This window comes from Wyeomyia smithii, chromosome 2 (assembly GCF_029784165.1).
Source record: "Wyeomyia smithii strain HCP4-BCI-WySm-NY-G18 chromosome 2, ASM2978416v1, whole genome shotgun sequence".
In the NCBI taxonomy this organism is placed as follows: domain Eukaryota; kingdom Metazoa; phylum Arthropoda; class Insecta; order Diptera; family Culicidae; genus Wyeomyia; species Wyeomyia smithii.
In genome coordinates, this window is record NC_073695.1 from 193,292,572 (window position 1) to 193,320,553 (window position 27,982).

At 36.5% G+C, this 27,982-nt stretch overlaps 2 protein-coding genes and 1 non-coding gene across 3 annotated transcripts in view; 2 read left to right on the forward strand and 1 right to left on the reverse strand.

Moving 5' to 3' along the window:
- Nucleotides 1-988: 988 nt before the first annotated feature.
- Nucleotides 989-4,172, forward strand: LOC129724755 (lysozyme-like). Its single transcript, XM_055679902.1, has 4 exons — nucleotides 989-1,187; nucleotides 3,095-3,283; nucleotides 3,539-3,612; nucleotides 3,834-4,172. The coding sequence occupies exons 1-4, from the start codon at nucleotides 1,106-1,108 to the stop codon at nucleotides 3,978-3,980; spliced, it is 492 nt and encodes a 163-aa protein (XP_055535877.1). The 5' UTR covers nucleotides 989-1,105; the 3' UTR covers nucleotides 3,981-4,172.
- Nucleotides 4,173-4,219: 47 nt separating this feature from the next.
- Nucleotides 4,220-4,292, forward strand: Trnaf-gaa (transfer RNA phenylalanine (anticodon GAA)). Its single transcript has one exon. It is a non-coding gene; the product is annotated as a tRNA-Phe (tRNA).
- Nucleotides 4,293-6,832: 2,540 nt separating this feature from the next.
- The window catches only part of LOC129721258 (rho GTPase-activating protein gacF), a 128,379-nt gene continuing 107,229 nt past the window's right edge, over nucleotides 6,833-27,982 (reverse strand). The window contains exons 3-7 of the mRNA XM_055673605.1: nucleotides 27,371-27,573; nucleotides 22,384-22,804; nucleotides 22,218-22,321; nucleotides 11,911-12,394; nucleotides 6,833-11,848 (exon numbers count right to left, since the gene is read on the reverse strand). Coding sequence (XP_055529580.1) covers nucleotides 11,723-11,848; nucleotides 11,911-12,394; nucleotides 22,218-22,321; nucleotides 22,384-22,804; nucleotides 27,371-27,573 — 1,338 coding nt within the window. The 3' untranslated portion in view covers nucleotides 6,833-11,722. The remainder of the gene's footprint in view (nucleotides 11,849-11,910; nucleotides 12,395-22,217; nucleotides 22,322-22,383; nucleotides 22,805-27,370; nucleotides 27,574-27,982) is intronic.

A 27,982-nucleotide genomic window follows, 5' to 3' on the forward strand; every position in this document is an offset into this window, starting at 1 on the left:
AAGAACGAGCCCCTAGAGCTGAGCTTCTACAACTGCATTTAGATAACGATGTGATGATTCGGTTTGTGGGTAACAACCAACCCGGTGGCATCGGCCTTGTTTCCTGTAGCTGCCGTGAAAGACAGTGGCGCTAGTCTCATCTATGTTTTTGAAGGTTTGTTCACACAGCAGTGTAAGCATGACGAACGAAGCATAATATATGTTGTACAGAATTATGCGCTCGAATCAATTTATTCATGTAAATAAAAGCTTAGCTTAACTTTGTTAATGTTTAAAGGTAGCGTTGATATACTATCTCATTTACATATGCGTTGAGTTGTTAATCCCTAAATCATCGCGCGATGTCAGCCGCCTGCAAGAAACACCGCCGTTCGAAATCGGCATGAATAAACGTTGCGTACACTCTATAATGATGCAACGCATTCATTTTTTGTTTCATCAAGCAAAGCACTCGACGTTATGTGCAATAAATACATCACCCGAAAACAACACATAAACACACTGCAGCTGAACACCGACACTGTATGCACGTATGAATCAGCTGTCAAATTGCATGTGAAATTGATCCAGTGATCCAGCTAATGCTGGCTTCACTAATGTTGTACGTAAACGTCAGTGATGCCACCGGGTTGGTAACAACTAACTGAACGAGGCACACGAGGAAAGAATGGGTTTATAGCGGATTCAAATGTTTCGGGTGGTGGGTTATCAATAGTGCTCCATCAATAGAAAGCAGATTCATACGTAGGTGGGGGAACAGGAATTTCAAGTCCCCGGCTGAGCATGTATACGAAAGCGATCGAGTGCGCCGGGCAGTGTGTGCTGCTAGTAGAACAAAGATGACGTCATTCCTGTTGACTTCGGTCACTCTGTATGATCCACAGATCGTGTGACTGCGACTTTGAGCGCTTCGAGTGAGACGACGACAACGAAAATGTTGAATATATTTCTTGAAAGTACCTTATTAGTAAACTTCCCTCCTGTGACGATCGTGCTTGTGAATCAGTCGCGAAGATCGCATCAGTTTGAACGGTCGTTTGTTGAGAACATACGCGTTAAGTAGAAATACATTTTTTAGAAGTGAACTGTGAAGTACTTTACCAGGATGTACAGTAAAGTGATCGTTTGTTTGGCAGGAGTTTTGCTCCTGCTTATCGCTGTGGTGACTGCAGATGTGTCCCATCTTGGTGAGTAGCAGACGTTGTTGGAATGGGGAATCACTGACTAGAGGATTTATGATCGTGTTATTACGTTCTTATGGTCAGCATGCGTTGTCCCATGAACGAAGGTCAAGGCGCGATAAAGTCTACTGTGGTTGTTGTTCTGTCTGTTTTGCTTTGAAGTTTATTTTCGTAGCCTCAAGCCTAACGGTTCTTGACTAAAATTTATTTCCGGTTTTTAGTAAATTTATAATATTTAATTATTTTGCATCGGTGTGTGTTGTTATAAATGAGTAAGGTTAAGAACAATGTATTGGTGAAATTAATCCAATTTTATTAATGTTATGAACAAATGTAATTTTTTCTTATAAAATATTGAAAACTCTGCTTGTGAGATATAACTTAGTTGCAAAACCTATAAATTGCTTCTTATCGCCAATTTTTATTCGTTTTGATTTAAAAAATATAATTGAAAATAATGTAAACAATTGAAATCAAACGGTAAAAAATAATATTTCGCTTAAGCAATTTTTCAAAAGAGAAAAGTAATTCTCATACTGTTTGGTACATGCTCTTTCGGATCATCAAATTTAGTAGTGTGAAAGAGTTAATAAAAATTTCCAGAATTACCAAAAAAATTAAAAAAACTGCTTGTCCGTCACCTTTTCGTGTAATTGAATCCGATATTTTTTCATGCGGAAAAGTGACGTTTCGATTCAGGCATGAATTATTGGGGATGCACATCGAACAGCTAATCCTAAGCAACAATTAATAAATAAATTGCACAATGCTCCACCGGCTCTGGTCAGTTATAAAGTGGTAACCGGTGATGGTCAATGTGTGTGAAGCTGTGGCACACGCACATCTTTAGTTTTTGTTCCGTCATATCTCATCACGCAACGTTTATTTATTAGGCCGAGAAATGGGCTTATCTTGTATTTTCTGCAATGTTTGCAATAAAAAATATGTATATTAAAGAATTAAAAATGATTTAAACACACATTCAGTACCAGATTTTTTTTTCTCATTCATTCCGAGAAAGATCTATTCAGTAAAATTTTTAACATTTTTTCCAATGAGTTACTGTTTTCGAAATTTCTTTGATGTTTTATCGCAACAGATAAATGAAAAAGGCTCTCTTAAACAGGTAGCTCAAAGACCAGAAATTTAGCTCAAATGTCAACTTGGTGTTAGCACAGACAAACAGACGTGCCTCTTCGAAGAAAAATCCTGAAAAATCTTCGTCCTTATTCGAAACGTTATACTCATGTGCCACCATGTGTTTTTATTGCCTACTAACTTTTTCTCGTAAAACGGTTTTTGTCTTCGCTAATGGGTGTGCACGCTTGCTTAAATCAACACCAGCGGCATTACTAATGGTTTTCGTCTTTGGTAATGAATGTACACACTTGCTTATAGCGACACTAGCGGCATTATTACCCGCTAAGCAAAATTTCAAAATAACCGTTATTTTTCTGGTCGATGAAATCATCATCGAGTGGCACGTCTGTTTGTCTGTGATGTTAGGGTAATATTCCACAATCCCAGCTGGTCTGGATTCAATCTCGGTTGATAACGTTTATTTTGACCTGTTCAGTTTTCTTGAAGTTATTAGCAGTAGGGTGTGGGACTACTTCGGCAGGGGTTTTCTTCGTCATATATTTATCATTAGAATGAAGCAAAAATTATGACGAAGAAAACCCCTGACGAACTAGTCCCACACCCTATATTAAAGAAAGACATAGTCATATGTCAAAAAAGTTCATTTATTGATTTGCATTGAGCGACCTTTGAATAAGAGTCGACGCGCGGCGCCCAGGTTCAAATGCAATGCTATTATTAAACTGCATAACTATTTGCCGCTGCCTATCTGTCTGGTAAAAAAAAATGTATATGCGTAATAATTTACATCTGTGTTTTTTTTTTAACGGCAGTGAATACACAATACGAGGAAACTCCAGTGACCGAGGTATGCCTGCGATGTATTTGCGATGCGTCCAGCGGATGCGATCCGTCTGTTCGCTGCACCGGTGATGCCTGCGGAATGTTCAGAATTACCTGGGCTTACTGGGCCGACGCTGGCAAACCGGTTCTACAGGGCGATGCACCGGAATCACAAGGAGGTAAGCGGCGTGGGTTTCTAAGGTTGAAAAAATAAATCATATGCTTGGCGTGAAGCACTGTTATTGGCGCAATGATCGTAAATTAGTCCTGAATTGTGTACCTATAATTTCAAAATTATTACTTAAACGATCATAGATTATGGTACACTAACTACGATTTATGATACTCATCAACAAGAATTACAACTATGTATGTGACCAATAATCGATAATCTTTATTATAAATACATTTTAACTGGCTTTCAATTATTCTAGCATACGCAAACTGCGCTAATGACGCTCTTTGCGCCGCCCGAACTGTTCAAGGCTACATGAGGAAGTTTGGTCAGGTAAGAATGACTGGTCGAATCTGCAACAGCATCCATTTACTAATATGCGATCTCCACCCATGACCGTGAAACAGAAGTAGTTGTAAAGAGAACCCAGCTAGGACCTGTTTCAAAACGAGTTCTTGCTGCTTCGTCTTTTGGCTAAGTTGCTCAGTACAATTATTGATCGTTGATGGCCATTCCCTCATGTGACATACTTTCACAAAACTTACTCTTTGCAGGATTGCAACGGGGATGGAATCATCGATTGCTTAGATCATGCCGCTATCCACAAGCTGGGAGGCTATGGCTGCAAGAGCGCAGTTCCGGTTGCCTATCAAAGTAAGATCGACCAATGCATTCACTATGCCGCCGGTATACAGGTCTAGATACCATGAGTGGCCGGCAGGGATCATTTCTGAGAGTTAGATAATCAACCCGTGAACAGCGTGATACTATAAACATAATGAAAGTGTCAATCAATTTCTTATCTCGAATCTCCTCCATACACAGCGAAACGATGTGTGAATGCGTCATTAATTTATTTTCATATTTTAATACACCTAGCATGGCAATCATGACGGTTTGAATCCAGAAACAACTCATGTGAACAGCCCTTGGTAAGACTGCCGAAATAGCTCAGTTGGGAGAGCGTTAGACTGAAGATCTAAATGTCCCCGGTTCAATCCCGGGTTTCGGCAAATAATTGGATCTTTTTTACATACAATCATCCTCTCGACAGATATATGTGTATAACTTATTCACAAACCATTCTTACTCTTAATTCTAATACGTGTTGAGAGTGAAGGTACACTAGTAGCTTGGTTTAGAGTCTCATGTATGCAAAAAGATCTGACTGAAAAGGTTTAACGAGAAGCTTTTGCTCTCGTGAATCGGTCTAAGGCGTCGTACAGAAATTACGTAATGCTAAAAATCAAGATTTCAGACCCCTTTCCCCTCCTATGTAACGATAGGTAACGTTCGACATGACTCCCCCCCCCCCCCTAAAATTACGTAACGCTGATCAGCCTGAACCCCCACCGAAATTTTAAATTTCGAGCAAACATCACAGTTACGTAACTGCCTCTACTACCGCCCTCCCCTCCCCCCTACGTAACAATAAATAACGCAGACTCAACCCTCCTCCCCCCTTCATGCGTTACGTAATTTGCGTACGACGCCTAATCAACTCACTCCCAATAATAAATATGAAACTTAAAATCTTGGAAACAATAATCGGAATCTAAAACTGGACAAAATAAATTTCAAAACAGTTTTTGTATCAATGGCGTAAAGATCTTTTATTTTGAATTGGGTCGTAAAGATTTACACGGTTTTCTCATTTTGCAGCTGAAAGAGTGCAATTTTCTGAGCAAAACGTGATTTTAATAAAATGTTTATCGTTGTCCTTAGATTTCTAAACGCAGAAAGAAAAACTGCGCGAAATGCCTTAAATGGCAGTTCTCCCATATGCCATATACATGGGAAAATTTCATTTAAGGCATTTCGAGCAGTTTTTATGCCTTGGGTGCTACATTCCGATTCGGAACTTGACCTTCAGTTTACTATACACAACGCACATTACATTTGAAATTTCGGTCACGTTCTTGTAGCGTGACGTCAGATCTTTCGCGATTTGCAAGATGTTAAGCGATTTTGAATTTAATCCTGCTTTTGGCCGAAAGTAGACAAAAAAAGAACTGCTGGGATAAAGCCTGGGGTGAGGCGGGACTGAAGAATTAACAGAGGATTGACAGGAGGGACAGGGTCTGTTCCAAAGCTCTTCAACGGCCATTTCGCGTCTTAAAGTATATTAGCTTTCCCAGTGTCTGCCTTCAACTCTATCCCAGAATTGGATTGCTATAGCACTTGGAGGCCCTTTCAACAATAACGACGCCAACCGTTGATCGTTTGCCTCGAATCCAATTTCGCTTAGGCTTCAAAATGTTCAAATGTTCAACTCGCCGACGTAGTCTTCAACGGAAACAATTTTCCCCAACTTTACCGACGTCAACTTGTCCAATTGTCCCGCCGTATCAGTTCATCGTCGTGGAACGTTCCCACGCTTTGTTTGCTGTTTTTTTTTTTACCAGGCTGAGGTTATTCTGCTCCACACTCAGGCAAATTACGGCCAGCACTCGATCACTCTTATCCGGATCGACTACCAGTCTTTCTAGTGGCTTCACCTGTGACTTGAAGTGTGCCTATAATCTTTCATATTTTCCGGTTTGAGCTTTTGGAATACACTTTATTTTCATTTTGTCGACCAGTGCAATTTTTAGGTCCGCGCAACTTTTCCATGAATGAAAAGTTTACAGGGTTTTCAAAGGCACCTACAACTCCTCCGGACCGCTGTACAACTCCACCTGCGCCGACGTTTGACGCCCCCGCTCCACCTGCGCCGACGTTTGACGCCTTCCGCTCGTTTCGCTTTCAACACCAGTGCCAGAACCGCCACATGTTCCGATTCCATCACCGCTGGTTTGGACATGCACCGTTAAATCTCTCGGGATTACTTTTTCGAAAAGTTTCAGGCTTGGCCAAATTCTGGGCCCATAACCACCTGTAGAGTGGAAATAAAACACTTGTGAATTGGTCGAACTCTGATCAAAGAATTAAAATTTATTGCTACTGCTTATCACATTTAAATAACGGTTACTAGAGATAACCGGGACACTGGGGTAATGGTTGTGAGTTACTACGATCGGAGGTTACTCTCCAACAGTTTGCTCTAGCTTTTCGTAGAACCTGTCCTTGGCATCGTCGGGTTCATCGTTTGTGAGTATCAGTTGATAAAGCTGTAGTTGAAGAATTTGTGTTTAAACCCCAACAGACATACACGGTATTCTACGGGCCATCGAATGACTCTATACTTCTGTTCGAAGACTTGCTTGCCGTCTTTTATTTTTTTATCCAGAACATCAGAATTTCTAAAATTTATACGTTATCCAGGGGCACCCCGTGGTGGCACACTACATTACCCCCTATTTTGTATTCAAAGATTGCATCAATACCGTTTTTTGATTAGCAATAGTCACAAACCCCAAAGAAAGAAAAAAATGAGGCTGATCCTGAAAAACTCAAAGATCTCGTTTGGGCGAACAAAACTTTGTGGCGCAACGTATGCAGTAGTACGTCGAGTTTTTGAGACACATTCGTTCAAGGGTTAGTGAAAAACACGGTAGGAAACTCTATTATAAATGCCTGTATTCATTGCAAAAGAAATGAATTTATACAACAGTTTAGCGGTAACATCGTTTGTTTATTTGATCACATTTTACGTTAGCCAGTGTGTTTCTACCATTCCTATAATAAGTTTACATTGTATTAGAAACATTTAACAATCACTAACATTTGCCAGTCTCTATGATAAAAAAAATAAAGATGCAAAGAACTTTTAAGATTTCTTTTCTTTACCCTAGTGTTCTATTGTTCTAGTAGCACTAGACGAAGAAAGATATTTAAAAAATCGTCCGAGATATTCAGATTTTTATTTATATAAACTTTGAAACATTGTTAAAATCGTAACTTTCTCTGTCGGATTAAAATCATTCGTATTTTGAAATGACCAGTAATCTTTATTTCATAATAGGATGGGTTTGTTTGTTGGTTTGTCATAATTTATCATTTTACAGGGAGGTAATGGATGTTACTAACAATTTCTTCTCGTTGAATTGACCACGATTTTAGAGCTTGGTGTTCACATCTTTCAAGTTAGATGCGCATTCATTTTATGGTTGGGTTGAAATTCCCTGAGCGTTTGCGAATGCGGGTTTCTTTAAAGAATTTTTTTCAACAGCTTTCAAGAATATGCTTAATAAGCCCAGATTTTATGCGTTTTTTGTGCGATTCAGTAAAGAAATTCATATTGTATTTAGTGCTGGGTTTTTGTCCATTTTTCTAAGAAAATGCCAACTTCGAAAGTGAAGAATGTGAGGCATTTATGTAACCATTTAGCTTTCATTTATATTTTAAAGTTGTTTTAGACATCGATGCATTAAATCATTAGATCATTTCTGTCTTTTCTGCTCAGCACTAACTCATTGTACATAGCTGTTACCAATTAGTGGTTCAACTAATTTTTTTTAGCAAATTATTTTGAAGCAGCTTTAGTAATCCCAGCCACAAGATAAATGCGTTCTAAGTAGAAGTACATAAACTTTTCTTTGCGCGCTCGGTAATTTTTGGCAACTATTGTGTAGGACAGAAGTAAAAACCCCTCAAATAATGATTCTTGTTCGGTATATAACTTTTCTATGTTTGCTTTAGATTAAGGTGCTACAATTTATTGCTCACTTGGGACGTGATTGTTCGGTTAGCCGAACATCAAATCTACTTTCTTATGAAGAAATGTAACATTGGTAATTTACTCACTCCCTATGCATTTACTATTTATTTGCATTAACTGTTTATTCAATTCAGTTGGTACATACATTTGCGATCTCGGAATAGTTTATCATCATTTTTTTAGTTATATTACATGCATTTTTGTTTTGAGCGTTTTCTATCTCACTCATCTGCTGCTGTGTTTCAATCATTTTATTTAATTTTTTTATATTATTATATTGCTCAATTTAGGATTTCTTTTTTAAATCTAGTTGCTTTTTGAACAGATAAAATATCACAGCGGCACTATTTTCTATGATGTCTGTGAAGTTATGCAGTGTCCAAATTTGCCGTAACATACGTTCAGATCTTAAGTCTAAGTTTCAAAAGTTGCAAATGAATTAAAATGTAGTGACAGGTTTGATTTGTTGCTACTGACTCATTTTATGTAGAACCTAAAATGTGAATACTGGCTTAATGGTTTAGTGGGTTGTTCGCATAAATTAACAATCTTTAATTCAACTAATTTATGACTTCGTATCAAAATGTAACCTATATTTGGTCGAAAAACTATGATTTTGTATGAAGGAGGTCAAATATGTCGAATTGTAAATGTGATCTTTTCTAGTACTGGTTCACACTAAATTTAAGACAGCTGAAAGTCTTGATCATTAAGTCATTGCGAAAAGCCTAACACTCTTCGTAAATTGACAGGAAAACGGTAATGTTTAAAATTTTCCAGTAATTTTAATTAATAGGTGTACATAATTGAAGCATATAAAAGCCAGCAGTTAGACAAATACTTATTTTAAAATTAATGATAAGATTGAAATGCCATTCCCGACTAAATTGTAGTTTTAGACTTTTATAAAATAGTAACACGAAATTTTTCAAAAATAATAAGTTCAACTATTTTGTTAATTTTTAGACCAATATATAATATTAAAAACATTTATCTAAAATTCAAACTTTGTTTCGGAATCTTTTGATCTTTTTTTTTAATTTTGAACAATCGTTTCCAATTGGGTTGTTTAGCTATTCACGGATTGCTGATTTTTATATATCAGCCAAAAGAGTGTAATTTTGTGAGCAAAACGTGATTTTTTGAAATTTGATATCATTGTCCTGCGATTTTTAAATGAAGAATAAAAATCGCTCTAAACCGCTTGAATGACAGTTTATACATGGGCGAACTGTCATTGTAGCTATTTCTAGCAGATTTCGAGCAGTTCGAATTGGTGATTTAAAAATTGATAGAAAATTTTTGAAAATCACGTTTTGAAAAGAACAGCAGAAAATGCAGCTCTTTCAGATGATATAAAATACTGATATAGCTAAACAACCCAATTACGGAGGTACAATCTAATGCTATTAAAACTAGCTTACTAATGAACGCAAGCTCGCTATCAGTGTCGGATAAAGGGTACTGGGGCCCGGGGGGCCATGTACCTTGTGGGGGCTCTCTTTTCAATTGTCGAAATTTCAATGAAGGAAAAATATAAGTTGAAGGAAGATTATAGAAGGGTTGTGTTAGTTTTATTGAAATTTCTTTTGTTTTAAAGTTTCACAAAATTTCTTGGATTTTCTATTAGTTATAAGTGATGAAAAGAAAACATTTGTGGGGACCCCAAAAGTGTCGGGATCGGAGGCCATGGCCCCCCTGAACCCCAAAAGCCGGCTAAAATTCAATAAAATTCGCTAATTGAACACAAAGTTAAAAAGGCAGAAATAATTGCGCTGGAATTCATGATCGAAGTTCAAATAACATGGATAGCAAAAATTGTTTATTATTCATATTTTGTTCGATATTAAGAATTTCGATGCATTATAGATTACACAAAAAGTCGATGAAAATGTTTGTTCACAAAAATATCACGGTAATGAAATATATAATCTATAAAAAAGGTAGTTTTGATCTTTTCGTTTCACAGTAATTTGTTTAGAATGCAAATTTTTAATACAATTGAAGGAAGTCATTTGAGGTCGACATAAATACATACGTCGGTTAACAGTTAGAAAAATTGAAATAATCTTAAGCACAGAGTACTATAGGTTTATTTTCACTTCTGGTTAATTCTATTTGTCCAACAAACAACATAAAATTATTTGAAAAAATAAATGATGTTTACAAACTCGCAGCAAATCTGAGAAGTATTCAATAACAGGGGATTGAAACAAAATTAAAAAGTCAATGTCTCTGTAGCGTTACTGTCATAGAAGCGTTACGTTTTTGCATCAATCTGGTAGTAGGCCAGTAGGCGATTATTAAATAAACACTTGTTATTGCTGGCGTTGTGCATATTGTAGGCCAGGCTTCAGAAATATATTAGGGGTCTTCACATCGAGCTCGTATACGAATACCCAGTCGTAAAAACCACCACATCCATTGACGAGTAATGAGAGATACACAGTTCACGGCTAGGTGTTTGTATACGAGCTCTACTTAAAGACCCCTATTATTATATTCACCATAATGTTATGATTCAGTTTGTGTAGTTTAAATCGGACCAATGCGAATCCAGTTTCGAACGAAATTATATACAATTGCCTTATTCTTATTGCTTCTAACGTGCCTCAATCGTTTAGAAATAGTCAGTGCCTTCAAAACAGTACATTGCGTCTTTTAAAACTGTTTCTAAACCACTCGCCTTACGTAAGATTGAGTGCTTCGATTCAACAATGGCGTTGGTTGCTAAGATTTTTTTTGGAAGCGTCAATCTTAGAAAGCTTAAGTTTGACGTTTGAAGGTTTTTTGATGTTTAGTACATGCTTACACATCAACAGTAAACGCTGACAGTAAATATCGAAAATAGTCCTCACAACACTATAAAAGCGCATGGTACAGCTTGAACCAGGACGATAGAGCTGTTACAAATATTGAAAAAATTCACAAAATGATGATCGATCACCGTCTGGACCGTCGGGAGGTTCTTTCCAGCGAGTGCCAATTCATAACCATAATCATTCAAACCACTACTTGAGACGAAAGTATTTTTAAATAAATGGATCGAACGACTTTGAAGAAGGCTGGCGAGGCTAGAGCATCGGTTTTCTGGGATGTGCGTGGAATATAAGTAAAAAGGTGAAGGTATTGTTGATGACTATTTTAAGGAGTACTCAGTATACTTCTCACTTGAAACATAATATTTTTTTTCAAACATCCTGACTAAAAAACTTTTTCGCCAAATCATTTTTCAAAAACAGATGAAATTGACTATTAGTACTTTTGTCTAGAGAAGCACGTGTACGTAAGAATATTTCCGATCAGAACGAAATAGCAGTGTTACCGTTGTTTTTAATGTTTCTTTAGTATTGATCACTGTATAACGAATGGCCGAATTGACTATTTGATTGTTATTTATGGAACTCTTGATGGAAAAAATATTAGAAAAACTATTCTAAAATGAATCACTTGTAGTGACATATGTAAATACTTAGACAGGAAGCAGCGAAGTGTTTGATATGTTATTCTTTTATTATATGCATGATAAAACTCTAATCATGGGTGCGATTTGCATTGCCAAACAACCTGCTTTGGTTTACGACGGGTTTCGGGTTAAAATTTTTAATTTGCGGTGGAATTCTACTTTGCGAGAATTATTTAGTTTCACATTCGGTCAGGATGAATTTACAACCTAAGAGTATCATTAGATGATATTGCACGATTTTCTGTAGTGATTTATACAGGAGCAGTCCTTATTGGCTCGTTTATTAACTAAATGCAGTTTTAGTTCCACGGACGAATTTCGGCAGTTTTCTCTCCGTTCTAACTTCTGGTGAAAAACGTCCGCCACCGGAAACTGTCCTATTTCCGGCTGCCTCCCTCGTTTACCAAGAGCAACTCTTTTGCTTCTTTCTTTCCGCGTTTTTTCTCCTCTTTAGCAAGCATTTTCGCCAATTTCTCCTCCTCCTTTGCGATGCGCTTTTCCTCCTATCGGGGATGGGAAAATCTTATAGGTTTTAATATTGTGCTGCCACGTTTATGCCACCTACCTTTCGAGCTTCCTTTTCCGTTTTGAGCTTGAGTTTTTCTTCTTTTTTCTTCTTTTCGATTGTTTCATTCTTTTTATTGTCATATTTTTCATCTTGCTTGGTGTTAACATTACTACTGCTATTGTTATTACTGTTGCTGTTGTTATTATTATTGCCATTGTGTTTTCCGCCGTTGCTACTACTACTGCTAGTACCGCTATTGCTGATAACTTTGCAAACGCCACTGGACTGGCTGGTGGAAGGTGTGATGCCCGCGGGAATTACCCGTGTTCTGGGTGGTGTCCCTATGGCGGTGATCAGTGAGGTGGTGACCGGCTTACCAGTAGCCATGTTGGTTTTATTGATTGGCGACTTGGAAGCGGTTGGAGCGATCTTAGCGTTCAGACCCAACTTGGAGGGTCCCGGCTTGGAAGGTTTCTCGATGCTCAACAGTGGTATCGATTCGACTACCGGATTGGCTGGCTTTCCTGGCTGTGTGTAATATCTGTAATGATGAAAAAATTATTTAGTTTTTTTACTCAAATAAATAACTAAATATGTATTATAAATATCTGAATATATATCATCTCTTTAATGAATTAACAAAACAACAATAAAATAACGTTTTCTGTACTATCCAACAAATTGATTTTTAAATTTATGGCTGCTTTGAAAGTGATTGAAGACTGGATTGATATGAATTGCCTCGTTTCATTTTTAAGTGTGGAGCAACTGTTCTGGATGCGCGAGCTAACGGGTTTTTGTATCTTGTCAGTATAACTAAAGTGCTCTACCACAATAGATATGGTCGCAGTGGTTCAGTCTCCTACGAGGGAAAAAACTAAAGTGCTCGTTATGCTTGAATGTCATACACAATGAAATAAATCTTTGTGTAAGGGTTGAAGGGGGGAGAGACGGGATCGAAATTTTTGAGGATGTAACTTTGGCTTAGAAAAAAATATAGAACATCCAGACGGGACTCTAAACCGCAATCTTAGACACGGGGATGGCACCACTGTCAGCTACCATACATTTGACGCGTTACCAACATCACTGGCACTGGCACCCGAAAAATGGTCAGTTTACCCTTATCTTATGTTGATTCGGGCAAACCGACCATATGTTGACTGCAGTTATTGACAGCATATCGGATAATTTTGAGCAATTTCTCAAGATTTTTGTATGTAACGTGATATTCTAAGTGATATTTTGTACAATAGTTTTGCCCCAAAACAAATACACCCAACGCAAACGGGGAACATTTTATTACTTTAGGGCAATTTTTTATTACTTATTGTGTCTTATGACTGCGCATTATACACAAATAGTAACAAACAAAAAGTAATAAAAATTATGAAGGCCACACGCTTGTATGTGTTTCTGGAGGAGAACATACAGCCAAGCACCCACCGCAATGCATGTGTTAGCAAGACTTCACTCGCTGCATTTGTATTGATGCAACGATCAGATTCATTTTTGCTTCCCTTCATCCACACATAATGGGAATCTCACCCGTCAACCTCAAATGTCTAATTAGAAACACTTTCGTTTCGTCCCCCAGTGTTTACATGAAATGGAAATATGTAATACTGTCTGACCAGAGTTGTCGAAGTTGCGAATATTGTCTGGATAGGCACGAGTATTGTATTTTCAAACAGGTGCAAATGAGTTTCCATGAACCAATGTGTATGTGTTTTAGATATCTTGCAGGAAAGCGAATGTTTTTGTTTTACTCTAACGCAGTTTACAGATCGTGATGTCATTTAAAGACGCATTTCAAGTCTTTGAAATCATCAACGTATGCATACTCTATGACGGGGAAAATGCTGCTTGGCAGCTCTTGTCATATTTTTTCTCTACTCCGTATGCGAACTAATACACGCACACCGGATGAATTGGAGATTGAAGAAACTTGTAACATGTGCAACATATGCGACGGTGTGTAATTTTTTTTGCTTGAGATGGAAAGTAAGCAGTTTTCGACAGAAAAAATCTTGCATGTGGTTGAAACGACCATTATTAGATAGTCGTACTCCCGTAACACGTGCTAAATTTATGTCAGTATGTGTTGTTACTTGACTGGGGAAGAATTTTATTGCCTTTAAAGTAATAGGTTTGTTACCCAAAAGGCAATTTTGCGCTATTGCTTCTAAAGTAATAAGGAAAAGTTTTGCGTGTAGAAGCAAACTGTGACGGCATGAAAGGAAGTTTTGTGATGAACGGTACAGAAATAGATGTTCGTTACGCTTGAAGGCTACCATACCAATCCCTTGAACTCAGATGTCTTTAGCACGGTATTTTATCCAACAAAGCGCTACTGCGCCTGGCAACTCGGTACATGAAGTTACTCGTACGATGTGCACCAAGTGAATAATTCTCATCTGTTCATATTCATTTGGCTGGCGAATCGAGATGCCAGAACTATGTCGTGTAAATCCGTAGATTCTACGGATTTCTACGAAGTTTTTTCTTTTTAGTAAAATTTCAAATAGGAAAGTAGAAGTTTGTGTAAATATCACTGGTCAACACAGGTGCACTCCAAAAGCTCAAACCGGAAAAAATGAAAGATTATATCTATTCAACCATTCCTGGGAATTTTGGTGTCCCTAGCCATCAATAAGGTATATACGAAGGAGCGGCAGATGAGCGTGGTTGCAAGTGTTATTATTTTTCGCGTACTGAGATCGAACACAGTTTGACATAGGAAAATGTATAGATTTTGTTTGAAATCATATGGAATGCATTATATTGTTGTACTATGATATTATCAGGAACAACATGTGCCTCCCAGGTATTGTCATAGATTAACTAAACTAGCCCACCATTGGAGAGATCTTCAAAATTTTTTTTTCATAGCAGTCGTCTTCCGAAGAGTCTTCAATTTCATAGGTGTAAATGCCCATTTCGGGGTTACTTTCCAAAACCGATAGAGCGATAAATTCATGGCGTACTCTACTCAATCTGATTTCTCAAGAGGTCGCTTGCTTGTAGGTCCACATGTCGTCCTCTTCATCACTTGGGGTGAGTTCTTCCGCGATTCCAGGTTTGTTGAAGAGCTCTTTTTTATTTTCAAACAAAGCCGAAGGAGCGTATTTTACAGCTGGTGCATCTGTCTCGTGTTGCCTTAAAAGCTCTACTCCGCCCGTGATGAAGGATTCACCGATAAAAGTGTGGAAATTGTTGAAACGGCTAAAATGTAAACAATTACTTTTGGACAGCTACGAATGATAAATTGATTAATTACCTTCCGATGCTAAAATGCGCAAGGAATCTGCCTGGAACCCATGCTCGAAATCCTCCGCGCGAAAATATTGTGAACAAATATAAAACGTTGCGGGAAGATTTGGTACCCGACAGAGCAAACGCCAGCGTTTCTCAATATCGGGATTTTTGGGAGAAACATGTATGCCTATGCCTAACTTTTAGGCTTGATAAACCGAAACACCACATGATTTACCTCCACACGATTGCATTCGCGTTTTTTGGTAACCGTAAAACGTTAGAAACTCGAAAAAAGTACAATTTGTCGAAAATCCGTACTGAATGCCGAACGTAAACAATTGTTGTGACGTCACAAAACTCGCCACCTCTGATCGCATATCGAGAACTTATCTGCCACTCCTTTGTAATATACCTTATTGCCTGGCCATTACCGTTTTTCAAGAGACCTAAATTATTCTCCTCGTAAACCTAACGTTAAAGCGACTAACCCGGCGAGCAATTTCTATACGATACTCTTACGTAAATTGACGTGTTTTGGTAATGGCTAGGGCATTTTTTTTCCGGTTTGAGTTTTTGGAATGCACTTTTTTTCATTTAGCTACTCTAGCTTTTATTTACTTTCTGTCAAAATGCCGAACAAAAATGTTCACAACAAGAAGTACCTGCTTTCCACTCATCCACAGAACGGAAGGTCATCTTCAGGTGAAGGGTTTTTCAATAAGAGTAAAAGTAGACCGATAGGAACAGCGAACGACGTCATATTTTTTGCCGCTCTCTTGACCTTTCTCATGAGGATTGCCATTTTATAATGGATATACACAATGAGTCCAGATTATTGAAATTTACTACAGAAATTCGGAGTCAGTGGCCTGTTTATTTTTCGTCTAAAATGCGTTCTTTCCACCACTAGAGAGCGCTGCAAAACTCTCTGAGCATTAAGCAGTTTTTAAATCACAGAAGACCTTCTGTTCTGTGACTCATCTCAACGTTTCGCATAGCAAAAATAACATTTTTTTTTTCCGCAAAAAGCGATCCGAAATAAAATATTTTGCGGAGAAAAAAAAAAGAATGGAAGCATTTTCTGCACACACCAACTTCGTAACGCTATGAAGTTATTGGTCAATTGTCATCGATACAAGGTTGCCAAATTAATGAATAGGAAATTCCAAATAACTTTTTAACTATAGCCTGAAATTAACGAATATCAGCTAAAAACAATCAGGTTTGAGTTGTCAAGTTATTGAACGAGCGGAAAGGTCAACTGACTATTAACACTCAAAACATATTCTTAACAATGAAAGCTATTGAAAATAGAATATTTTATTATAATATTGTGGTTTCAATTCATTTACATTTATTTACAAATGTCTTATAACCAGAAGTTCAATTCAATAATCACTACTCAAGTTATATCTGAAATACGAGTTCGGCTATGGAATTCAGCACAGTGCGTAAAAAGTGTGCTTTTAACTGTTCGTAGGCTTTCCAATTAAATTGCAGCAAAAACCCTTCTTTAAAATATTTTCAGCTTTATTGAACATCATTCAACAGTGCTGCAAAACCGGAAAAGTCCAAAATATCCACAAAATTAAACAATTCGTGGGTAACACCAAATCTCGAATATTTATGCTTTTATAAACTATGTGTTACTCCTCTTGTTTTGTTATGATAAGAGTAGTTTAAGTATTTATGATAAATATTAGTAAATAATGAGTATGTGTGTACAATCACAAATGGTGACTTCTCAACACTATTAGAAAAATTGTAATTTTAAATGTTAGGATTTGTTTGCTTTCGGAATTAGGACTTATCATTCGTAGGGATTTAAACCTACTTGTCAAGAAAGGAAAATGAACTTACAACTAACTTAATTGCTAACTAATTGGCTATAAAGAGAGCTTATCGTAGCAATTGAGGATTGCAACGATTTTTGTCGAAAATTGTTGATAATTTTATTTAACATAGCTTCTGATGTATCAACACCAGTAAGTCTATGTAATTCGAGTGTACCAAACCAAGGAGGACGCTTCAAAATCATTTTAAGAATTTTATTCAAATCATGCTAAAACTAACCTAGAATCAAAATCTACATCGCCCAAATACTGATCTGAACTCAAAATTCGTTTGAATCAATTTTTTTCCGAACAACTTTTATGCTCCAAAATCAAATATTTCGATTATTTTGGCGATGCTCGTTTTTCGAGTCTTTGTAAACTAGCAGAAGTTACCTCTGATCGTTATCGTGTTTCAAATTTGAAGTATAGAGGTCGCTGCATCAAGTTTCGATCGTTATAGCGTCTCTACAGCACGTGCTTACTCCCAATTTCCATTTGTTACGTCGATCAGCCGTTCTCGTTGTGTGCGTTGTTTGTTTGAGTTTTTCTATACTTTTTAACTGTGAGTTATATTAAAAAGTACTCAAATATGAGTGACAAGTTCGAGTTTTGCGTGGGATTGGACGCCAACCACGTCAAAGTCGCTAAGCATCGCCTGTCTGATATCGCGAAAGAGGCTAAGCGCAGCCTTACATCAGATAACAAAAAGGGAGAAGAGGAAAATAAAGCCCAGGAAGGACAACTTCACGGCGCAGGGATAGCTGACTGAAGGTAAAAAAATTATTAGGGGCTTTATTATTTCGATGCTAAAGATTTATAGCATATTGAAACTTTGAACGCGTTTTTCTCAAAACCATGTTTTCAAAATCGGCGAGCAGTAGAACTGGAAAAGTTTACATCCGATTGACTTGAAATTTTAACTGTAGCTTCTTCATTAGATTATCTAGTGAAGTACACACGATTTTAGCGATTGATTAACAACGACAAAAGTTATAAATAGTTCAAGTCGATTTTTTTGTCGAAAATGAATTTTTTTCTTCAAACCGTTTCCATTTTGCGAAGAAAAATTCTAAAAATATAATCATGTGTACTTCACTAGCGACACTTATGTAGATAATGAAAAAAAAATTTGTTTTGGTTATAGGTGGAGTTGGGCACGACTTCTACTGCTCGCCGCGGAAGAACTTTTAAAAAAAGCGTTTCACGGCAAACGCTGCACAGCCGCCATTTTGTTGAAAAAAAAGCAATTAATTTCTTTTTCTATTCTCCAAGAGTTGCTTAATCCAATGATATATTATTTATATACCTTACATTTCAAATGTCCTTTGAAAAAAATCATGAAGAAAGCCTTGTTTTTTAGAGCATTTGGTAGATATTACCCCTTAAACAAAGTTTGGAATTTCTATTGATGAGAGTATATAAACATCTCGTATATTTGATGCACTTTGCGTGTATACTTTCAATGTGCTCTTTGAAAATAAGTTTTTTATCGTAAATTAGTCCCAAGTACTAAACCTTGTCAGACCAACTTCAAATAACCCCATACATCTTGATAACGTGATTATTGTTTGGCTTAGGGGAACAACGGGCAACACGGACAGGGCGGGTAAGATGGTCCGTTGCTAATTTCTATATAAACCATTGAAAATAACACAAATCATTTATGCCAGTTACATACCAACAGCGTTCTGTGAGTTTCGAGATATTATGTAGATTGAAACAATAGTTAGTTATTTGAGAAATAATAAAAATAAGCTTACCCTAAACAGCAAAGCAATGTGATGTAGTTTTTGCCGTGCCGAATTTAAGCTTCTGCTGCGGTAAAACTTCAGAAAAATATAATTTTCAATAACATTGGAATAATTAAGCATATTTGAAACATGTGGGTGAAGATAGTTTAGTGAAAATTTTTTGGAAATCACATCGATCCAAAAAATTGTTCGCCTCTTGGGCAAGACGGTCAGTCGTTGTGTTCGCAAAATGGGTAGTCTGAGAAAACGATAATAGCACCATTTAATATTGTTTCTTTCAGCATTCTTAGCACGTGAGATGAAATTTAAAGTCATAAACTCTCATTTGAAATAAAAATCATCATTAAAAACGTTGTTAAAACCTGTAAATATGCTACATGTAAATGATGTTAATGATTCCATCTGCGCAGCGGACGGTAAGCCTTAAACACGTGCTTTTTTTGCGCAGCGCGTCGTCCCGTATAGAAAAGAAATTTGCTATAGTCTTTCATAGGGCCGTCTTACCAGCACAGCCGGCCCGTTTCATATGCACGTTGTGAAATAGTGGTTTTTCGAGACTGTTTTTATTTTAGTGAAAATTAATATAAAATCACTCTAAAAAGGAAAGGTTTGCATTATTTTATGAAAAGCACTAGTCAATGTCGAATATTATGAATACCGTTGGTAGCCATGTTGTGTTTTGAGCAGAATAATGAAAGATTTCCTTAGGGTGACCGTCTTGCCCGTTGTTCCCCTACTTAAGGAAAGAAGTACTAGTCTTATAGGGAAAAATTATCATTTGAGTTTTAGAAGCATTGGGAGAAATTTTCCACTTTTGCAAGTAGGAAGAAAAAATATCTTAACATTTCTGCAATCGACTGCGTATGACACGAACACTTTTTCCTTTTACGGAAATGCTTGTGTCATCGCAGAACAGTGACTTTGTGCATCCTGGAGGCAAATCAGAAAGATCTGAAGTAAAAATGTTTTACAGGACTGGAGCTAAGACTGAACCTTGAGGCACACCTGCTCTGACAGGTAATCTATCTATTTTGAATTCTGATAGACAACCTGCAGAGTTCGATCAGTAAGATAATTTTTCAAAATTTTGATTAGGAAAATTGAAAAATTAAAAGTTTGCAACTTCGCAATCAAACCTTTATGCCAAACACTGTCGAATGCTCTTTCTTTTAGACATAGACAGCTCCAGTGAAATAACCTTCAAATTTGTTAGCTCGAATCATATTAGTAACTCTAAGCAATTGATGAGTAGTGGAATGCCCATGGCGAAAACCAAACTGTTCATCTGCAAAAATTGAGTTTTCACCGATGTGTGACATCATCCTGTTAAGAATAATTCTCTCAAACAGTTTACTTATTGGAGAAAGCAAACTGATTGGTCGATAACTTGAAACCTCTGCTGGATTCTTATCCGGTTTTGAAATTGGAGTAATTTTTGCATTTTTCCATAGTTTGGGAAAATATGCAATTTTGAAGCAGCAATTGAAAATTTTCACTAAAAATTCCATTGTGCTCTCAGGGAGATGTTTGATTAGAATATTAAAGATTCCATCGTCACCAGGTGCTTTCATATTTTTGAAATTTACACGTGCTGTTTAAATTGGTTCGCCGGTGAGCTACGCATATTCGATTTCAACAGGGCCAGTATGAAAATTATCGATTATGGTACCGTAAACTGGGGTGACTTTGATCACTGTACCCCTTTTTTTGAAAATGTGGTAAAAAAGCGCTCGTAGTGCTTGGGACTTGTCGTAATCTTCACTGAATGCGTGGATATATGTTCGCATTGCTACTACTCATGCATTTCCTGCTATTTCAAGAGTATTTTTCTTGCTAAAATATTAATTGAAAATAAAGTGTATTTTTGGCGATTTTTGTTGCATACAAACAATCGGTTCAGGCAGATTCAAAACAACAAGTTGCAATACGTAAAGTTTTTTTTATTTTGTTCCCAGATTAGTTATTAAGATGAACAAATATTATAACAATACATTTTATTGTTATTTTTGCAAGTTTTTACTCAAGGGCAATGTTGAGTCCCAATATTCTCCACAGCGTCCCAAATTCTCCACAGCGTATTACATATTTCTTCTTAACAAAAACCCAAGACGTGAAGTAACATGCAAATTTGGCCAATTTCATAAGTCATATTCCTCGTGGACTAGTTTTTGATGATTTTAGACCACCTTCTCTCTCAGTGGATAACAATTCATATATATTCTAAAAATTTTGTATGAATCTTGTACATTCGCCATTATAAACTGTTCACCTAGAATGTGAATGGCCCCCAAATTGCTTTCCATATTTATAAACTCGTTTAAGCCGTTTCAACTGTTCAATTTAGTGAAAGTAGCAAAGTGTTACACCAAATTCATCAAAATAATGAAGTGATCAAAGTCACCCCGGAATGATGATTGGTGTAAAATTTTTAGAGCATATTTAAAAACAGCAAAAATGTTGTTAAACTTTTGAAGTAGTGACTGAATCTTTTTCAATGCATGCCAGTACTTATTTTAAAAATATCGAATAATATTGTTTTCAGTATATTCTGAAAATATTTGAGATACAATCAAAAAAGTGATCAAAGTCACCCCAGTTTACGGTACAAAAATAGCGATAAATTTTTGTGATAAATTTTTGAAATTGTAATCTGTAGCTAACAGAAAACAATTAAAAAAAACTTCAGAGTGAAAATGTTTAAATAGTCAAACGTTAATAGCTTTTTTGTTTTTCATCTTACCATCACTAAATTTTGACAGACATTAGTACATATTGTCATCTTCAATGTGTAAAAAAATAAATTTAAAAATATATTGATTATTTGGCACGTAAAAACTTGTTTTCGATTGTATATATTTTTCTAGAACATCGACTTCATTACCTATAACTTTGCTGACAACATTTCAATCAAACAAGCCGTTTTTATATAGAAATTTTTATCCATCAGTCACCATTTTGGGTAGGCCCTTTTGAAATAGCAGTCGCGAGTCTACATGAAGAACTGATATCATAAAATGACTTTTTAATCAAAAAGAAACGACTGCGAAAAGTTTCAGCGAAATCGGAAATTACATGTGAAATTTTTTTTAAATTTATTTACCATGGAATGCCTTTTGTGAATTTGAGTGTCTCTAGTGAATGCAAAAGTGCGTCAAAAGGCCGTAGAATAATTACTCGCCCGGTTCGTCGCTTCTACGTTAGCTCACGAAAAAACTCATTTAAGTCTATTAAAAGGTTATTTTTGATAGGGGCACCAAAATTCACAGGAATTGTTAAAAAGCTATAATCATCCGTTTTTTTTTCTAGTTTGAGCTCTATGGCAAAACCTGTGTTTGCCAGTGTAATCTATAATTCAGTACTGGCGTGTAAGAATATTCAACTAGGTAAGTATCTACGTCTGATTCGCACAGTAATCATTATTTTTTGTTAAGGAATATCGAAAATTTGGGGAACTATCGGGCAAACGCAGCAATTTTCAAAACCACTTGGAATCGCTAATTCTAAACAACCTATAGCTTACTTGAATCTCGCCCCCGGATTAGCAGGTGATGGCGTGCGGTGTTTCGTTGGACTTTTGAATTCGATTATTGGTGGCAATCGATTTGGCATCTCCGGGATACGATTCTGCGAGTTGGAGAGGGCAATGTTAGAACTAATCCAACGTAAAAGAGGGGCTTTTTTCAAACCTTAGAATAATATTGTCCTTTCTTGTAGTGATGCTGGTAGGATGGGTTGCGTGGAATGGCTCCCAGGCAACCAATGGAACATGTACCGTTGCTGTGCCTGTGATGCATGTGTGGTCCAGGGCTCGATTGTGCGTGATGATGATGGTGAGGATGTTGCTTGTCCCCGATGCCACTGTTCGAAGATGAGGAAGACATTGCGGAAGTACCGGAACAACTGGAGATGTTGGAAATGCCTGACATGCACGACGAGCCGGAACTCATTGAGTAAAGACTGGCAGACTGGGTCACCCGTGGGTCGTCAACACTGTACGAACTGGCTGATCCTGGAACGCTCCAGCTTTTGCTGGCCATTGAATAACTGCTAGAAGATCCTTGTAGTCGCCAGGAAGTAGAACCCGATGTCAGACGATTAATACGAGCTCTACATGTACGAAAAGAAAACAATAACAAGCGGTTTTATATTAATAACTTTAAACTGCTCAGATCGACTTGAACTGTCCTACAGTACGGTCGCATTTTATCAACAGCTCGAGGCTAAGTCTTAGACTACCGAAAGATATTGAAATTTTGTTTTTCGCTTTCAACAGGCAATCTTCTTGAAAGACTACCTGTTGAAACGCAAAGTAATAAATTTGTTTTTAACGTTAACGAGTGTTTAGTGAGTAAATTTGGTTTGAGATATTTCTAATTAAATTCTATAGTGAAGTGAAAGTGTAGTGAAGTTTTCCAGTTATGCCTGGAAAATAAAAAAGCTCGCTTTGATGCGGCTTCAAGGAAACGTGAGGCATCTCCTCCAAGTGACACTGAAATTTCGACTAACAGGTATGATATTCTTTTTTCCGTTGGGGATCAAGAAATTCAAACTTCTCATACTAAGCATAAAGCCGTTATGAAGAAGGTTAAAGTTCCACCTATTGTGGTATATGTAGCAAATTTTAAAGCATTTCGATCAGAGCTTCCATCGTTTCTGTCGAATGTGAAAGTTAATTTTCAAATTGGCCGCCAAGGCGAAATTCGTATTTTAGCCGAATCTCTTGATGGCCATAAACATCTTTTACAGTATTTGACTGAAAAGATGTATAAATTTTATTCTTTTGATGCCAAAAACGAGAGACCGTTTAAGGCTGTTTTGAAAGGTCTTTCAAATGACCAAACAATTGAGGAAATTAAAGAATGTTTGTCAGAATCACTTGGTTTTGCTCCCAACCAAGTAATTTTGATGAAACGAAAGGCAAATGCCAAAATTAATCAAACTGGAATACACCAGGAAAATTACTTAGTACATTTTGATCGTACCAAAGTAAATAATTTGAAATGTTTGGAAAAAGCACGTGTTTTATTTAACGTGCGAATAAAGTGGGAAAATTTCAAGAGACATGGAGAAATCCATAATCTTACTCAATGTCGGAATTGTCAAGCCTATGGTCATGGAACTCGAAACTGCCATATGGCAGCAAAATGTATGATTTGTGGTGACACTGGTCACACGAAAGATATCTGCCCCGTGAAAGAGACCACTAATAGTTTCAAATGTGTAAATTGTAGGGGAAATCACAAATCTAATTTCTTTAATTGTCCTGTAAGGTCAAAAATTGTTGCTTCCAGACAACGTAGGAATTCTAAGCAACCTGTTGTCAATGTGGGTATACAAAAGACTTTCAATACTGTTCAGGAATCACCAGCACTTTCATTAGCAGGTGTGTCTGTAGGTAATAACTTAAATTCAGATAACAAATTTCAGACAAAAAATCCTGTTCAGGCAACACCAGGCTGTTCATATGCCAGTGTCCTTACAGGTAATATTTCAAATTCAAACAGTAACAAACCATTCGTGTTTGGTGCTGAAAAGTCAGCCAGTATTGATTTAGGTAGTCCAACTCCAGAAAAGATTGAATACCTACAACAATCCATGCTGCAGCTAATGTCCGTTTTGTTGAACTGTAACTCGATGTACGAGGCTGTTCAAGAAGGTATAAAATTTACAACTAATATTGTTATAAAATTGAAATTCAGCAATGATTTTAAATAATGCTGTAAATTTTCTGAATTGGAATGCTCGCTCTTTAAAAGCGAAAGAGGATGAATTTTTCAATTTTTTAACAGTCCACGATGTGCATATTGCAGTTGTGACTGAAACGCTTTTAAAGCCAAATATTAAACTAAAAAAGAACCCAAATTACATGGTTCATAGGTTTGATAGAATTGATGTTGCCGGTGGTGGAGTTGCAATAGTTATCCACCGTCGAATAAAACATCGTGTTTTACCCCATCTTGAAACCAAAGTTATCGAGAGTTTGGGAATTGAAATTGAAACAAGTATTGGCATTTTATTTAGAGCCGCAGTGTATTTGCCTTTTCAATGCACTGGTGAGCGAAAAAATTATTTCAAGGGAGATTTGCAAAAACTCACAAGAAATAAATCTGAATTTTTAATCATCGGTGATTTTAATGCGAAACATCGATCTTGGAATAATGCTCAAAGCAATTCCAATGGAAAAATATTGTTTAATGATTGCTCGGCTGGATTTTATTCAGTTTTATTTCCAAATGGTCCTACATGCTATTCTTCTATTAGGAATCCATCTACAATTGATTTGGTACTAACAAATCAAAGTCATTCATGCAGTGATTTATTAACTCATGCTGACTTTGATTCTGATCATCTTCCCATAACATTTTCTATTTCCCATGAAACTATTTTAAATCCCACTAGATCTGTGTTAAATTATCACAAGACTAATTGGGACAGATATCGTTCTACGATCGAAGAAAATTTGAATGATGATATTATTTTACAAAATAGTGCTGACATTGACAGAGCATTAGATAATTTTAGCAGCTTAATACTCAATGCCCGGAATTTATCAGTTCCTAAGGCTCGAGTGAAATTTAATGCACCAATTATTGACTGTGAACTTCAACTTCTTATACGTTTGAAGAACATACGGAGACGTCAATACGAAAGATCTCGTGATCCTGCTTTGAAAATTATTTTCAAGAATTACAAAAGGAAATTAAACATAGATTCACTCTCTTGCGAAATGAGAATTTCATGAGAGAAGTTGAACAACTAAAACCTTATTCAAAACCTTTCTGGAAACTTTCGAAAGTTCTTAAGAAACCTTCGAAGCCCATTCCAGTCCTTAAAGATGGTGATTGCATTTTTCTAACAAATGAACAAAAATCTCGAAAACTTGCTCAGCAGTTTGAGAGCGTTCATAACTCCAATTTGAACGTAGTAAGTCCTATTGAAAATGAAGTAAACCAAAAGTATGATCAGATCACCACCCAAGAATTTCTTTCTGAAGAGGTATTGGAAACAAACTTGAATGAGGTGCGAACTATTCTCAAAAAATTCAAAAACATGAAAGCACCAGGAGATGATGGGATTTTCTATATCCTCATCAAAAGACTTCCCGGAAACTCTTTAAATTTCTTGGTAAAAATTTTTAACAAATGCTTTGCACTAGCACATTTTCCTACGAAATGGAAAAATACCAAAGTCACTCCAATTTTAAAACCCGAAAAGAATCCAGCTGAGGCATCAAGTTATCGACCAATTAGTTTACTTTCCTCTATTAGCAAACTTTTTGAAAGAATAATTCTCAATAGAATGATAACACATATTAATGAGAACTCAATTTTTGCAAATGAGCAGTTTGGTTTTCGCCATGGGCATTCCACTACTCATCAGTTACTTGGAGTAACAAATATGATTCGAACTAACAAATCTGAAGGCTATTCGACTGGAGCTGCGCTTCTAGATATAGAAAAGGCATTCGACAGTGTTTGGCATAAAGGTATAATAGCTAAAATGTCAAATTTCAGTTTTCCGCTTTACCTTAAAAAAATGATACAAAGTTATTTAACTGACCGCACTCTTCAGGTTAACTATCTAAATGGTAAATCTAATGAATTGCCTGTTAGAGCTGGTGTACCTCAGGGGAGTATCTTGAGCCCAATCTTATATAACATTTTTACTTCTGATCTTTCTGATTTACCACCAGGTTGTGAGAAATCTCTGTTTTGTGACGATACAAGCATTTCCGCAAAAGGAAAAAGCCTTCGTGTTATATGCAGTCGGCTACAAAAAAGTTTAGATATATTTTCTTCATACTTGCAGAAACGGAAGATTTCCCCTAATGCTTCTAAAACACAGTTAATTATTTTTCCTCATAAGCCAAGAGTTTCATTTCTCAAACCCACCCATAACCACGTTATTAAGATGAACGGTGTGGTCTTAAATTGGTCTGATCAAGTTGAATACTTAGGGCTTATTTATGATAAGAATCTTACTTTCAAGGAGCACATTGAAAATATCCAGTCAAAGTGCAATAAGTATATCAAATGTTTACATCCTCTTATCAACAGGAATTCTAAACTTTGTCTCAAGAATAAACTGTTAATTTACAAACAAATTTTTAGGCCAGCAAGACACTTCAAAGGATTCAGAATAAACTTTTGAAAATGATTTTGAAGCGTCTTCCCTGGTTTAGCACGAACGAGCTACATAGGCTCACTAATGTAAAAACATTAGAAAATATGTCAAGCCAAATTATCAACAAATTCCGACAAAAATCGTTGCAATCCTCAATTGCAACGATTAGCTCACTTTATAGTCAGTAAGATAGTTTTAAGTTTATTTTAAGTATTGTTTTATTCCTTTTTTTTCCTTGACTAGTAGGTTTGATAATTTTCCTACAATTACATTGACTTAACTGCGAAAGCTAATAACATTCAATAATATAAAAAAGCGTACAAATACATATATATATATATATATATATATATATATATATATATATATATATATATATATATATATATATATATATATATATATATATATAATAGTGTTGAAATGTCACCATTTGTGGCAGAACACACAATACTAATTCTGAATAGATATTAGTACATAAATAAATCATTACAAACATTCCCCCCCTTATTAAAAAAAAAAAATAAAAACTTCAAACTGCATACTCACCGACAGATGACGCACCGCAACGGTAGAAGTCGCTGAGCTACCGCACTCTGAATTGTCTTGACGAAGCAACGTCTGCAAACAACCCGGTGTCCACAGGGAGAAGTTTGCATGGTAGCCCGGGCGTTGATGCAGATGACACATTCATCTTCCTGAGATGTAGGCGGTTCCAGCTCACTTTCCTCTAGTTTACACAGCAGTTTTTCCTGTTTAATTTCAATAGTAGAGAAGTATAGGCTAATTACTACAGGTTCAATAATTAATATCTAGTGCAGGTGTTTCGCTTATGAGAAACACGCAAGCTCGAAGATTAGTTCATCATGCAACGTTCTTTAAGGAAATTGCTGGCTTATCGTAGGATATTAATCTTCTAGTCGTTTCCGAGCGAACAATTGATGCTTAGGGCAGACTTCCTGTGATTTGCATGTTCTTTCCGTTTCTTTATTGCATGCATTTGCTGCACACAGTGGATGGAAATTTCTTCATCAAATAAGAACGAATATTTGATGATAGATACTGCTACTTGATTGTTGGTTATGGGAATATGAAGAATAGTTAATTTCGGAAGCTTAGGGCCAATCATGCTGCGCCAAAATAACACCAGAAAATTAGCTA